General features: G+C 36.0%; 1 protein-coding gene across 2 annotated transcripts in view; it reads right to left on the bottom strand.

Annotated features, from left to right (window-relative positions):
* Nucleotides 1-4,141: 4,141 nt before the first annotated feature.
* Nucleotides 4,142-16,751, bottom strand: part of NUP54 (nucleoporin 54) — a 31,863-nt gene continuing 19,253 nt past the window's right edge. For both annotated transcript variants that reach the window (XM_010342626.3, XM_003931993.4), the window contains 4 exons: nt 13,429-13,536; nt 7,314-7,433; nt 6,904-7,014; nt 4,142-4,979 (listed from right to left, as the gene is read on the bottom strand). In XM_010342626.3, coding sequence (XP_010340928.1) covers nt 4,851-4,979; nt 6,904-7,014; nt 7,314-7,433; nt 13,429-13,536 — 468 coding nt within the window. In that variant the 3' untranslated portion in view covers nt 4,142-4,850. The remainder of the gene's footprint in view (nt 4,980-6,903; nt 7,015-7,313; nt 7,434-13,428; nt 13,537-16,751) is intronic.

Genomic DNA, 16,751 nt, shown 5'->3' on the forward strand with positions numbered 1-16,751 from the left:
CAGAGTGATGCTTCCAGCTTTGTTCTTTTTGCTTAGAATTGACTTGGCTATGTGGGCTCTCTTTTGGCTCCATATGAAGCTTAAGGTGAGTTTTTTCCAGTTCTGTGAAGGTCATTGGTAGCTTGATGGGGATAGCATTGAATCTATAAATTACTTTGGGCACTATGGCATTTTCATGATATTGATTCTTCCTAACCATGAGCATGGAATGTTTCTCCATCTGTGTCCTCTCTCATTTCGTTGAGCAGTGGTTTTTCGTTGTCCTTGAAGAGGTCCTTTACATTCTTTGTTAGTTGTATTCCTAGGTATTTTATTCTCTTTGTAGCAATTGTGAATGGGAGTCCACTTTTGATTTGGCTATTATTGGTGTATAGAAATGCTTATTTCTGCACATTGATTTTGTATCCTGAGACTTTGGTGAAGTTGCTTATCAGTTTCAGGAGAGTTTGGGCTGAGACAATGGGGTCTTCTAAATATACAGTCATTTCATCTGCAAATAGAGACAATTTGACTTCCTCTTTTCCTAATTGAATACCTTTTATTTCTTTTTCTTGCCTGATTGCTCTGAATACATGTTAACTAAGGAGTGGTGAGAGAGGGCATCCTTGTCTTGTGCCAGATTTCAAAGGGAATGCTTCCAGCTTTTGCCCATTCAGTATGTTATTGGCTGTGGGTATGTTGTAAATAGTTTTTATTACTTTGTGATACATACCATCGATACCTAGTTTACTGAGGGTTGTTAGTATAAAGGGCTGTTTAATTTTGTCAAAAGGCCTTCTTTTCATCTATTGAGATAATCATGTGGTTTTGGTTCTGTTTATATGATGGGTTACATTTATAGACTTGAGTATGTTGAACCAATCTTGCGTCTCCAGGATGAAGCCCACTTGATCATGATGAATAAGCTTTTTGATTTACCAGTATTTTATTGAAGATTTTTGTGTCGATGTTCATCATGGATATTGGCCTGAAGTTTTCTTGGTTAGTTGCGTCTCTGCCCACTTTTGATAGTAGGATGATGTTAGTCTCATAAAATGATTTGGGAAGGATTCCCTCTTTTTGTATTGTTTGGAATAAATTCAAAAGGAATGGTACCAGCTCCTCTTCATACGTCTGAGAGAATTCAGCTGTAAACTCGTCTGGACCTAGGCTTTTTTTAGCTGGTAGGCTATTAAGTGCTGCCTCAACTTCAGCCCTTGTTATTGGTTTATTCAGGGATTCAACTTCTTCCTGATTTAGTCTTGGGATAGTGCAAATGTCCAGGAATTTATCCATTTCTTCCAGATTTACTGGTTTGTGTGTATAGAGTTGTTTGTAGTAATCTCTGATGGAAGTTTGTATTTCTGTGGAATCGATGGTGATGTCCCTTTTAACATTTTTTATTGCATCTATTTGATTTTTTTCTCTTTTCTTTTTTACTAGTCTGGCTAGCAGTCTATCTATTTTGTTGATCTTTTCAAAAAAACAGCTCCTGGATTTATTGATTTTTTGAAGGGTTTTTTTGTGTCTGTCTCTCCTTCAGTTCTGCTCTGATCTTAGTTATTTCTTGTCTTCTGCTAGCTTTTGAGTTTTTTTTTTAAACTTGCTCCTCTAACTCTTTAAATTTTGACGATAGGGTGTTGATTTTAGACCTTTCCTTGCTCCTCATTTGGGCATTTATTGCCATGAATTTCCCTCTACACAGTTTTAAATGTGTCCCAGAGATTCCAGTATGTTGTGACATCATTCTCATTGCTTTTGAAGAACAACTTTATTTCTGCCTTCATTGTTTGTCCAGTCTACATTCAGGAGCCAGTTGTTTATTTTCCATGAAGTCGTACGGTTCTGAATTAGTTTCTTAATCCTGAGTTCTAATTTGTTTGCACTGTGGTCTGAGAGACTGTTATGATTTCTGTTCTTTTGCATTTGCTGAGGAGTGATTTACTTCCAATTATGTGGTTGATTTTAGAGTAAGTACGACGTGGTGCTAAGAATGTATATATTCTGTGGATTTGGGGTTAAGAGCTCTGTAAATGTCTATTAAGTTCGCTTGGTCCAGATCTGCATTCAAGTCCTGGATATCCTTATTGATTTTCTGTCTTGTTGATCTAATATTGACAGTGGAATGTTAAAGTCTCCCACTACTATTGTGCGGGGGTCTGAGTCTCTTTGTAGGTCGTTAAGGACTTGCTTTATGTATCTGGGTGCTTCTGTATTGGATGCATATATATGTAGAACAGTTAGCTCTTGTTGTTGTATTGATCCTTTTACCACTATGTAATGCCCTTTTTTGTCTCTTTTGATTTTTGTTGGTTAAATGTCCATTTTATCAGAGACTAGGATTGCCACCTCTACTTTTTTTTGCTCTCCATTTGCTTGGTAAATATTTTTCCCTCCCTTTGAGTCTTATGTGTGTCTTTGCACATGAAATGGGTCTCCTGAATACAGAACATCAATGGTTCTTGGCTTTTTATCCAATTTGCCAGTCTTTGTCTTTTGATTGGGGCATTTAGTCCGTTTACATTTAATGTTAATATTGTTGTGTGTGATCTGATCCTGCCATTTTATTACTGGTTGTTTTGCCCTTTGGTTAGCATAATCTCTTCATTGTGTCGTTGGTCTTTACCATTTGGTTATTTTTTGCAGTGGCTGGTACTGGTTTTTCATTTGTGTTTAGTGCTTCCTTCAGGAGCTCTTGTAGGATAGATTTGTTAGTGACAAAATCTCTCAGGAAATGCTTGTCCATAAAGGATTTCATTTCTCCATCACTTATGAAGCTTAGTTTGGCTGGATATGAAATTCTGGGTTGAAAGTTCTTTTCTTTAAGGATGTTGAATATTGGCTTCCACTCTCTTCTGGCTTGTAGGGTTTCTGTTGAGAGATCTTCTGTGAGTCTGATGTGCTTCTGTTTGTGGGTGACCTGACCTTTCTCTCTGTCTGCCCCAATACTTTTTCCTTCCTTTCAACCCTGGTGAACCTGACGATTATGTGCCTTGGGGTTGCTCTTCTAGAGGAGTATCGTGGTGTTCTCCGTATTTCCTGTATTTGAATGTTGGCCTGCTTTCTTAGGTTTGGGAAGTTCTCCTGGATAATATCCTGAAGAGTGTCTTCCAGCTTGGATACATTCTCCCTGTCATCTTCCAGTACACCAATCAGGCACAGATAGGTCTTTTCATGCAATCCTGTATTTCCTAAAGGCTTTGTTCATTTATTGCCTTCTCATTTTATTTCATTGAGTTAATCTTCAATCTCTGATATCCTTTCTTCTGCTTGATCTATTCAGCTACTGAAACTTGTGTATGCTTCATGAAGTTCTTGTTCTGTGTTTTTCAGCTCCATGAAGTCGTTTTATGTTCTTCTCTAAGCTGGTTATTCTAGTTAGCATTTCATCTAACCTTTTTTCAAGATTTTTTTTTCTTTGCATTGGTCCTGCTTTGGTCCCTTGCTGGTTGGAAGTTGTGATCTCGTGGTGGGGGAAGAGATGTTCTTGGTTTTGATGGTTTCATTCTTGTGCTGGTTTCTTCCCATCTCTTGGATTTATATAGTTTTGATCTCAGGTAGCTGCTTGGGCGGTGGCCTTTCTTTTGCCTGCCTGCAGAGGCACTGCTGGACTGCCACAAATTCTGTGGAGCTGCTCTGTCTTTTATTTACTCAGGAAAATTAGGCCGGCTTTTGTCCATCCACAGATGAAGGGAAGAAGAAACTGCACTCAGTACTCTTCATCCATCACAAAATGATGGAATTTTCATTTGAAGCCATGCAGTGAACCTTGGAATGATGCTGAAAGATTACATATTCTCGGAGTACACAGGGTGGGTACTCGCACCTGCAGCTTCTGCTGGGGCAGCACAGAGGAGGTGGCCGAAGGACTTGGGGCCTCACACCACCATTCCTGGCCCAGCGTGCTTTCCCAGGGTGGTGCCTTGCCAAGCCAGCCACCTGCCTGCCAAAGGTCCCTTGTAGCAGGCAGGAGAATCGATATCTGAAGTTTTATTTGTCATACCCTAATCAAAATGTATCAGCACTGACAAAAATCCCTAAGAGGGAAAAATCAGACTTACTTAAGACTAAAATTCCTGAATTGTGATTATGAATTTAGTACTTTTATGTGGACATAAATGGTCATTCCTCAAAAGCCAAATAAAGCACAAGACAGAATATATAAAATTAAAAATTAAGAATTTATTTGTAAGTTTTCATCTTTTTAGAAATAAAAAGTTTTAAAAAACAAAATGGTTGAAAAAATGGTTAATTTTGTTATATCTTAATTGCTTAGGTGTGTTCTGTAAATTCAAAATAAGTAAAATAATATAAAAATACATATTCAAATCTTTATAGAACAAAAAGGAAACATTAATCATTAAATACTTTTGGATTTTCTTTACTCCTCCCACAGATGAGTTCACAAATATAAAAACTGGTGTACAATTATACTCTGAAGTACAAATCTCCAACAGTCAAGTAATTTAAGTTTCTTCTGTTATGTGCAAAGTAGATTATTTTGTATTTACTTGGTATGGAAAGCAGAGTACAGGCTCAGTGAACAATAATCATTAAACACAGTTTATGTTTAAGAAAATGCTGTTGTAAAAATGTACAATAGTACATATAATTTTGGTAATGATGCACTTCTCCTTTTAAAGTAAATACAGCTTTTAGATGTAAATCTTTCAGAGGTTTTCTTTGAAGAGCTGTGAGGTGACTATGTAATTTCAGATTTGATGAATAGTAATTTGTCAGTTATCTTCTCAAAAAACCAACCAAGAGAGAATTGTTTTCTTTTTCCCTCCACATGGTCAGTTTCTTAAGGAAGGGCTGATGCAGTAAGAAGATGCATTTTCACAAACCTCTACTACACAAGTTGTGATCTGTCAACTAAAGACACCACCTCTGATGTGGATGGGTTCATTCAATCCATGTTCGACCAACTTTATATCTTCTAGATCATCTTTAATGATGCTAATCAAATGGCTAAGGCCTTCCTGTTGTTGTTTCAAATGCTAGAACAAATTAAGAAACAACATAATGCATTAATGTATTAAAACTGCAAGCTAGTCACATGAAAAAGGATTCCACTTTGTTTTACTAGGAACACAGTAAGTGATCTAAATATAGAAGGCATGCATATTTAAACATTTGTAATACCTTTTGCTAACAGTGAAAGACAAACTTTAAAGAATGAAATCAAACAAATACATAATGAACAGTATCTTCCAACAAAAATGTTTTTTAGATAGCTATTTTATCAACTTTTGATAAAGGCATGATGATAGAACTCAAAGAAGGTATTCAAATATAGATGACTAGCAAAATAATATTCTGAAAACAGAATATTCATGTTTCGAACTACGAAGTACATAGTGATGATAATGGTGATGATGACTATGGATGCTAACATTCTTAAGACTCTTCCTTATCGGTTAAAGTGCTGTTTTAATAGCTTTACTGGTATTTACTCGCTTAACTCATTTAAAATCCTTCTGAGCACCCTTTGGGGTACTATTATTATCTCCACAGTTAAAGAAACTGAGACACAGGCAAATAACCTGTCCAGGGACATAAAGTAGATGGTAAGCCATGATTCAATCCCAAAACAATACACTGCTCATCCTTTATTCCCAGTTTTATCGCACATATCAACTCCATTTAATACAACTATTTATTACAATATACTGGAATCTGTTAATTTATTGAAAATACTTAAAACAATGGAATGTAATTGGTTGTGTGTATAATGTCCAAGAACCTAGAAGCCAAACTAGTTTTGGGTTGCACAATACCAGCATATTAATTCTAAAGCACATAATAAAATTGGATTTGTTGATGACATAACCTTAATCTAAAATCCTCAGGGTTATGCCAACAGTCATTAGCTAGCTAGTATATTCCACAAAGTTCATCATATTAATATATTTTCTTTAGACACAACTGTTCATTAAGCCAATATGCATTTATACTAATGAAAATAAGCCAAAGCAGTGTTTCTCAACTGTTTCACACAAGGTGAAAACCCTAGAAAAGTGGCTGGAGATTCTGGCCACCTCAACCTACCTCCATTCAGGTCGCCTGAGGACTTAAGGGCTAGATCAGTAACATGTTCACAACTTACATGCAGCAGATAGGCAGGGAAGGTATTATCTACAGCAGTTGCTTCTCAAACTTTAAAGTGCATACAAATCATTCTATGATCTTGATAAAATGCAGATTGAGTACATCTGGAATAACTGAAATTTTCCATTTCTAATGACCTCCCAGGTGCAGCTACTGCCTACACTTTAAGGAGCAAGGTCTAGGGAACTTTAGTGTCTCTACTACCTCTAAATTCGTGTTTTTGGCAAGGAGAGGGACAATTCACTTTTTAAAAATTGTGGCAAAACAGGCATACCATAAATTTTGCCTGTGACTATTTTTAAGTATACAGTTTAGTGGCATTAAGTACATTTATGCTGTTGTGCAATAATCAACACTATTTTGTTTAGAACTTTTCATCTTCTCAAGTTGAAATTCTGTACCAATTAACAGTGAGTTCCTTCCGTCCCCTCCTCCCCTCACACCCTGACAAACACCTTTCTACTCTCTATTAATTGGACTACTAGGTACTTTTCATAAGTGAATAAATATTTGCCCTTTTACGAGTGGCTTAATGAAGCATAACTTCAAAGTCAAATTGCATTGTAGCATGTGTCAGAATTTCCTTCTTTTTTTCAAGGCTGAATAATATTCCATTTTGTGTATATGTACTGTATTTTGTTTATTATTTGATTGACTCTTGGGTTATCTCCACATTTCGGCTATTAAGAATAATGCTGCTATGAACACAGTTGTACAAATATCTGTTTTGAGTCCCTGTTTCCAAGGTACTTGGGTATATATCCAGAAGTAGACCTGCTAGATCATATCGTAATTCCCTCATGCAACACTTACCTGCTTGATTTCTCTTAAAAGATCTGCATCTATGTAATACCTTTCTTCAGATCTGACTGCTCCAAAATGATTCTGCATCCTGATTTGAGACATCAGTTCATTTAGTCGGCCCTAAAAGTAAGACTAAGTCAAATTACAACTGCCGACAAAGACTTGTAAAAGAGAATGTTTTCTTTTGAAAGGATGGTTTCAAAACCATCTATTAAAAATTTCTATTTCTCTCTCTGTACATTATATTTAAAACACCAATGCTAGCCAAAAGTACCATGACTGAGTTTACTTTAGAAAGGAAGTTCTAATTGGTGATAACCAACACAAATTTAAAAACTTCCTGCTTGAAGATTACATAACATTTTGTCCACAGATCCACCTGAAACAAATTTTAGCATTACAGTCTTAGAAGTGGTTACCTTGAACTGAGTAGGTGCATTTAGTTCACCCTGTATTGTATCTAGCTGAACTCGCAACTGCTCTTCATCAGCCTGAATGGCATAACCACTCTTCCTTTGAATTTCCTGTTTGATTAGGACCTATACAAATAAAAACCAAATAGAATTAATTATCTCTTTTTAGTTATGCAAGTAATACTACAATTTGTTGCTGAAAGGAATCAGCGGAAAATTAACTAGGAGGGTTCAACAGTTCAAGATTTGAATCACGTTTCTGTCCATTTTAACTAGGCAAAAGTTATCAGGTAAGTACACTGATGTACACTTAATTGTTTGAGACAGGGTCTTGCTCTGTCTCCCAGGCTGAAGTGCAGTGGCTTAAACGCACCTCACTGGATCCTTGACTTCTGGGGCTCAAGAGGTCCTACCACCTCAGCCTTCTAAGTAGCTGAAACCACAGGTGTCCACAACTGCACCTGGTTAAATTTTTTAATTTTTTGTAAGGGTCTCGCTATGTTGCCCAGGTTTAAGTGACCCTCTACCCTTGGCCTCCCAGAGTACTGGGATTACAGGTGTGAGCCACTGTGCCCAGCCAACAATTTTCAAACTATGGTACAGCTTAAAAGCAGTACAAAAAAATAGGCAACATAATACTAGTTTCAGACATTTACTCACAGCCTTTCTAAATAAAGTGTTCTTTAAAGTTAAGTCTATAATATTTAAGTCTAAAAATTATTTCTTGGATTTTGAGATTACAAAAGCAAAATGTATTCTTTAAGAAACAATACAATGTAAGAATATAAAAGACAAATTTCCTCTCATATCCCCAAGACAAATAGTACTAACTGATGTTCATTCTCCTTTACCTTTCTCCTTGTTCCTACAGAAAGCACACATACACAGACCCGAAATAAAACCATACTTTATATATCACTCTGTGACATGCTTCCTTTGTTGTTGTTATTGTTTTGAGATAGGGCCCCACTCTGTTGCCCAGGCTGGAGTGCAGAGGCACGATCATAGCTCAATGCAGCATTGATCTCCTGGGCTCAAGCAATCCTCCCACCTCAGCCTCACAAGTAGGTGGAATTACAGGTGCTCACCACCATTCCTGGCTAATTTTTCTTTCTTTTTAGTAGAGATGAGGTCTCCCAGTGTTGCCTAGGCTGGTCTCAAACTCCTAAACTCAAATGATCCTTCTTCCTCAGCCTCTCAAAGTGCTGGAATTACAGGTGTGCGCTACCATGCCGGGCTGCTTCTATTTCTTTTCAACTTAACAATACATCGGGAGAAAGGGTCTAATGCAGTGGCCTCTAAAGGCAGACTTATGGTTTGCTGCTGTTCTCCAAGCCCAGCTTACTCTGTTAAAAACAGTGCAAGTCCCTCCATACTCTCATCCATGTTCCTACAACTGTATCTTTTTCATAAACACACACACACTGACTCCATTTTGCTCATCTAAATTTAAAAAAAAAAATGATTATATGTATAATTAACAAAATTTAATTTTATTATAAATTAAAATTATAATTTTATTATCAAAATCTCATGAAATTCCTTAAGTATAGCTCTAATTTGTTTTTTTTAATGGCTGCATGCTTTTTTAATGTATTAACCAATAATCAATCATTATTGTCTTGATGGATATACATTTTGTTTTCACTACAAACAATGCCATAATAAATATTTTTGTAGGTTTGACTCTATAAACAATGCTATAAACATTTTGTAGCTTTGACACTACAATGCTATAAACATTTTTGTACATATATCTATTTAGCTGGTATAGATCTTTAAGGCTGTTTTAAAGTATGTACATTTTCAGTTCTAAAGCTGCTAGATTGCTTTCCTAAGAGATCCTAATGATTTAGATTCATAAGCCACACATCAGTATATCCTTTCCCCACATTCCTATCAACAACAGGTGGTGGTGTTTCTTTAAATTTTTCCCCACCTGATGAGTGGAAAGGGATGTCTTTTTTTTTCTTTATTCTGCAATTCCCAGATTCCTAGTAAATTAAAGGGAGCATCCTTTAATGATTAAGAACTATTTTGCATTTGCTTTTTCTGTGAACCACCTTTATACATCTTTTGCCCCCATTTCAATTGGGTTTTATTGTCAAATTATAGGATCTCTTTGTATGAATATTAATGCCACGGGTAAAATCAATGCTGTTTGCAAAATTTCCTTTTCCTAAACTTTATCACCTGATTGTTGAAAAATGGCTTCTGGTATCTTTTGCTATACACAATTTTTTATGTGGCCAATTTTGGTTTATAGTTTCTGGCTTTCTGATCAAGTGTCTTTCAATCCCAGACTATACATACAGATTAGAAGGTTTCTTAAAGTCTTTAGTCCACTTTATTTGTATATGATGCAATGGTCTAATTTTATTTTCTTCCTTATGGATAGTTATACTCCAGCATTATTTATTAAATAAATCCACTATTAAATTTGCAGCACACTTGCATCTATTTGTAAATTCTCTATTCTGTTCCATGTGTCTTTCTGTCCAATCCCATGCAAATGTTACATGGATTCCATTACGAGAGGTTTAAAATAGGTTCTGAAATCTGGTAAAGAAGTCCCCTTCACTATTTCTTTTTTGTTCCTAAACAAGCTAGTCTCGAACACTTACTCTTCTTTACAAACTTAAAGAAATTTTAGTCAAAAATTTTTAAGAGACAGAGTCTCACCATGTCACCCAGGTAACAGGTGCAGTGGCTATTCACAGGCACAATCGTAACTCACTACAGCCTCGAATTACTGAGCTCAAGTGATTCTTCTGCCTCAGCATTCTGAGTAGCTGTGATTATAGGCACCATGTCATCACACCCAGCTTAATCAATTTTCAAAAAGCTGTAATTCATTTTTAATTTTGTAAAGTGGATATTAAGTATTCTCATCTAAGAATATAGTTTTATTTGTAAATACCTGTATTTTCCTCATAAATATATTCCTGAGTATTTTACAATTTTGTCACCATACTGAATGGAAGATTTTCGTATTTCCAAATAGTATAAAGAAAAGCTGATTTTTGTACTTTTATATCTAGCCAGCTTACTACACTAATTCTATGGTATTCCCTTGGGTTTTCCAGATATACAATCATATCAGCAAAAAGAGATCACTTAACAATTTTCCCAATGTTTGTATTATTTCTTTGCTCGTTATATTTATGAAAACCTCCAAGATAGCAATGAATAATGATGATAATATTGGGTATCAGTGTCTACTTTCTAAATATGATTTTAGTGTTTTGCCTTTTTGAGTATTTGCTATTCATTTTTGGTTTCAGTCTATATTTTCCATTAATGTGTTGCTATATAATAAGTCATGTTGATAGATGTCCTGTTAATAAGACCAACCCTGCAATCCTGAAACAAACTTTACTTGGTCAAAGTATGTTTTTTAAGAATTTGATAAATAGCTGGATTCTCTTTGCTTATACTTTATTTAGAATTTGATTTTTTCTGATTTGAGATATACTCCACATACAATTCACCTGTCTTAGGTGTATGAATTTGGTAAATACAGTCGTGTAACCACCACCATGATGGTTACAGGATACTTCCATCACCCCAACCTCCTTGTAGTCACATTTCTCTCTTCATCTATAGCTCCTGGTAACTACTAATCTGTTATCTGTCCTTAATTTTCTTTTGTATAATGTTATATAAATAGAATCATGCCTTATATAGCCTTTAAGTCTGGCTTTTTTCACTTAGCATAATTTGCATGTCTTTAAAATAAATAGCTGTTTGCAATTTCTTTTTTTTTTTGAGGTGCTGCAAACAAACAGAAATGTAAAATGATACAGCTGCTTTGGAAAACAGTTTGGTAGTTCCTCAAAAAGTTAAACATAGTGTCACCATATGACACAGCAATTTCACTCCTAGGTTTACACCCAAGAGAAACAGATGTCCACAAAAATACTTGAAAATAAATTTTAATAGCAATATTATTTATAATAGCCAAAAAGTAGAACCACCAAAATGTCCATCAATTGATGAGTAAAATGTGGCATAATCACATGATGGAATATTATTCAGCAATAAATGAATAATACATTTACTGGTACCTGAAGTACTATTACATACCACAAAACAGATAAACTTTGAAAACACTATGCTAAGTATAAGAAGCCAGTCACAAAAGACCATCTATCATATGATTCCATTTATATGAGGTTTCCAGAACAGGCAAATCTATGGAGGCAAAACTGGTTGTGTGAGCCCGACAGATGTGCAGTGAAACCGGGAAGTGACTGACAATGGGTATAGGATTTTTTTTTTTTGAGATGGAGTGTTGCTCTGTGACCCAGGCTGGGGTGCAGTGGTGCAATCTCAGTTCACTGCAACCTCCGCCTCCTGGGTTCAAACAATTCTCCTGCCTCAGCCTCCCGAGTACCTGGGCCTGCAGGTGCATGCCACCATGCCTGGCTAATTTTTAGTATTTTGAGTAGTGACGGTATTTCACCGTGTTAGCCAGGCTGGTCTTGATCTACTGACCCCATGATCCGCCTGCCTCAGCCTCCCAAAGTGCCGGAATTCCCCTTGTGAGCCACCAGGTATGGGATTTCTTTGTAGGGTGATGAAAATGTTCTAAAATTGATTGTGGTAATAATGGTTATATAAGTCTCTGAATACACTAAAAACCACTGAATTGTACCCTTTTCATGAGTGAATTGTATGGTAATGCAAATTATATTTCAAACTGAAAAAAGAACAAATGAGGAAGCTATATACATTATTCCTTAATTGTCTGGAATAATTAAAATAACACTGGAATTAGCTCTTTAGTGGTTAGACAAAATTCGGCAACAAAACTATCTGTCCTTGAGGCCTTTTTCAGGTTTCACCTTTCATTTTTCCAGCTGCTTCTATGGTATTTGTTTAGTTCTCTGTAGATTAATTTGGATAATTTTTATTTTCATAGAAAAATCAAAATAAAACTTCCTCTGAGTTCCAAAATTTGTTACCCTAAAGTACATGCAGTATCATCATTTTTTTTCTTTTTTGTGAGATGGAGTCTAGCTCTCTTGCTCAGGCTGGAGAGCCATGGTGTGATCTTGGCTCACTGCAACCTCCACCTCTCAGGTTCAAGCAATTCTCATGCCTCAGCCTCCCAAGTAGCTGGGACTACAGGTGCACACCACCACGCCTGGCTAATTTTTTCTATTTTAGTGGAGATGGTGTTTCATATGTTGTCAAGCTGGTCTCAAACTCCTGAGCTCAGGCAATCTACCCACCTCGGCCTCCCAAAGTACTGGAATTACAGGCGTGAGCCACAGAGCCCAGCCCATACAGTATCTTCTTATTCTGTTTTGTATCTTTATCATGATGTCTCTTTTCTGACTACTAATTTTATATATTTTGCTCTGTTTTTCCCTTCTTCTGGCTGATGAGATGCTTAGCGATTTTAATGGTCTTTTCAAAAAACAGTTTTTCAATTTATTCTTTCCATTATTACTTTTTTTGGTCTTTCACTGATTTCACATTTATCGTTATTTTTTAGTTTCTTTTGGCTTATCTTGATAATCCTTTTCTAATTTAACATGAATACCAAGTTCCTTTATTTTTCACATTTGATTTTTTAAAATCAGACTTGTTTACGGCTGTAAGTTTTCCTCTGAGTACAACGTTTGCTGTTTCCCATTGATTCTGGTATGCAATATTTCTGTTTTCATGATAGTTTATAATTTCAGTTTTTGTTATTATTCTTTTAATTCCTCCTGTTAATTTGGAAATTCTATTATTGTTTTTCAACCATTACAGTTACACTCCCTTTTCTAGCACTCAAAATCAAAAATGTTTCTTAACTATTTTATGAAATTTATGAGACATCAGTGCTCTCACAGAAGCTTCTCTTGGACTAAGATGCTGCATTTCGTCAGTGCTTTCCCTCAAACTCTCACTAAAATATGAATTTTAGGATGTCTTTATTCTCCTCACTCAACCCTATGAGATCTGTTTTCCAATTTCAAAGTTTTACTGAAAAAGTTTGGTACTCCTAGTTTCACAATGTTATTATTTCATTTTAGTCTGTTGTTTTCTGTTACAAAAATCCATGTTCACCACATTATTTCACACACATAGCCTTATAAACACTGGTGAAAAAAATGCAAATTACTACCTGTAAAGTTCTATGGGAAAGATCCATGAGTTTCCTCTTGTATTGTGCAATTTTGGCTACAGATGTAGTTTGATTCTTTTGTAGCTCACTAATATCTTCAGATATGATCTGTTTAAAAAAAAATTGGGGAGGGGTGTAAATCAAATATCACAACTATTTATGAGTTACACCTGTTTGGAAATTCTAGTCTTGGAATAGGCCCGAGATTCATCCCTCAAAATAAACTCTTTTCCTGTAAATCTGTGCTTATATTTCTTCCCTTTTTACATACCTAAAATGTTTTTAAAAGAATCATGCAAGATATCTTTAGAGCTCTAGGAAATTTAGCAATGAAGCAATATATAGAAAACATAAGCCAGGCATGGTGGCTTACTCCTGTAATCCAGCACTTTGGGAGGCCAAGGCAGGCAGATTACTTGAGATCAGGAGTTTGAAACCAGCCTGGCCAACATAATGAAATCCCATCTCTACTAAAAATACAAAGAATTAGGTGGGCATGGTGGCATGAGCCTGTAATCTCAGCTACTTGGGAGGCTGATGCAGGAGACTCGCTTGAACCCAGGGGACGGAACTTGAAATGAGCTGAGATTGTGCCACTGCCCTTCAGCCTGGGCGACAGAGTGAGACTCCATCTCAAAAAAAAAAAAAAAAAGGAAAAAACTAGGCTGGGCACAGTGGCTCACTCCTGTAATCCTAGCACTTTGAGGGGCTAAGGTGAGAAGAATGCTTGAGACCAAGGTTTTGAGACCAGCGTGGGCAACATAGCAAGACCCTGTCTCTATACAAAATAAAAAATTAGCCAGATACAGTGCTGCATGCCTGTAGTCCCATCTCCTTAGGAGGCTAAGACGTGAGGATCGCTTGAGCCCAGGAGTTTGCGGTTGCAGTGAGCCATGATCATGCCACTGCACTCCAGCCTGGTCAACAGAAAGAAAGAGAGAGTGCAAGACCAATCGAACTATTTCAGAAGGAAAAAAAAAAAACACATACTTCAGAAATAATTAAGGAATTTGAAGTAATATGGAAAACAGCCAACAACCAGGCCTGAATGGAAAAAATAAGATGACATCTAGAGGGTGTCTTAACAGACAATTAGCTGTGTATATAACTACTGATACAAAGTACAGTACATTTCAACATTACAGAATACCTGGAGGGAGTAATCAGAGTGGAGAGGAAAAGGAATGATACTGATGATACAACAGGATACATTTTTATGCCTCTAGATCTTTGACTTGCTGTTTTACCTGGCTGAAATCCCACTATTCTGCCTTAGGAAGTCTTAATCTTACAGGCTAGGTTAAAATCTCGCTATTTCATTAAAGCATCCCAATCAGAATTAATCCCATAATTGTCTCTACCATAATTAATCATTCTATGCCACTGGTTTATTCAACATGTCATAAGAGAGAGGATAAGAAGATGTGTAAGACATATTCTAGAACATCTACCTGTGCACATCACCTCTTAAATAAACTTTCCAATGCCAGGCCATGCCGAAAGGACAAAATTAGGTCATCATATTACATATTACATAACCTCGGCAATCTGCCCATCCCAAGTTTGAAAAATCAGCAGGGTTTTTAGATGTAAGAATAATTATGACATTATTTTCTACAAGTAATAACCAAAAAAATCAGTCATGTTACCAGCCACAGTATTTATTAACAAATACTAAAACCATCTAGAAATTGATCCAAGAAAGAATGCACAAGATTTTAAAAGGGGATATTTAAAAGTTATCTCAAAGGACATAAAAAACCAGAATGATTAAAGAGACACACCATATTCATGGATGAAATGATTTAATATTAAGATTCAATTCCCACAAATTAGTCTTTGCATTTAATGCAATTCCAACCATAATTCTAGCACTCTGGACAAATTGATTCTAAAGTTTTTATGGAAGAATAAAGATCCATAAAGACAGAAAACTTTGAAAAGAAGAACAAAGATTAGAGATTCATTGTACTAGATATTAAGATACACTACAAAGCCATAAGAGTAAAGAAAAAAAAAAAAGTGGAATGAGTATAAGAACAGACCAGCTGGCCACTAAAACATAAGAGAGGGTCTAGAAATAGATCACATATATGTACGAAAACTTAGCATAATTAAAATTCTTTGATAAATCATTGAGGAATATCAAATTTTATATGAGCAATATTAAAAATAGGGACCCACTATTTAGAGAAAAATATATCTGGGTTCATACCACATACTTCATATAAAGTAAACTCCATGATGACAACAAAAGACTCAAATGTGAAAGGTTAAATTCTAAAAATTTTTTTAATGCAGGAGACTCTCAGACTTTGGGATGAAAAATTAGGGCAGAGTTAACAGAGAGATGAGAAACTAGAAGATACTTACAATGTTATAAACAAATAGGGACTAAAATCTAGGACAATTACTGAAGTTCAGTAAAGAAAACATAGGAAGCCCAATGGAAACACTGGCCAAAGATATGAATGATTTCAGTTCCAGACAAGATGGACTAAGCATATGCAACCCTAATCTCTCCCATTTAATATAGCTATAAAACTTGGATGGAATACATGGGGCAGCTATTTGAGTACTCTGGCAGGAAGAACAGGAAAGATATAAAGTACCATGTAACTGGTGGTGAGTTTACCCATTTTTTTTCCCCTCAGGCATCCCTAGTCTGGTTTCAACCAGCCTCAACCCTGGAAATGAGCATAAATGCTGAAAAGGAGCTCCAAGAAAAGCCTGGTAGTTCTAGTGGGAAGAGAAACATCATATTATCTAGTGAAAGGTTTCTCAACTTCAGCACTGTTAATGTTGAATAATTCCTTATTGTGGGAGTACTGTTCTGTACACTGTAGAATGTGGGCAGCATCTGGGCCTCTACACATTAGATGACTGCAGCACTCCCCAACCAAGAGTCTCCAGACATTGCAAAATGTGCTCTGGGAGACAAAATCACCACCACCACCACAAGCCACTACTAAGAAGTACTGCTCTAAGACTTGAGATGATAATAAAATGAAATGCTAAAGAAAAGTGCAAATAACCCAAAAGAAGGCAGAAAAGAGGAAACAGGAATGAAAAACAGAGATTGCAAACACAAAACAAATAATAAAATGATAGGACTAAATCCAAACATCATGCTGTCTGCAAGAATCTTCAAATATAGTGGTATAGGTAGGTTAAAAGCAAAAAGATGGACAAAGGTATGCCATACCAACACTTTTTATTAAAAAAAGTAGCGTAGCTATGTTAATTTCAGACAAAGACTTTAGAGTGTCTAAGTGTCCATCAACAGATGGATAAAGAAAACATGGTGTGTATGTGTATACATA

This window comes from Saimiri boliviensis, chromosome 3 (genome assembly GCF_048565385.1).
Source record: "Saimiri boliviensis isolate mSaiBol1 chromosome 3, mSaiBol1.pri, whole genome shotgun sequence".
NCBI classification, from domain to species: Eukaryota; Metazoa; Chordata; class Mammalia; order Primates; family Cebidae; genus Saimiri; species Saimiri boliviensis.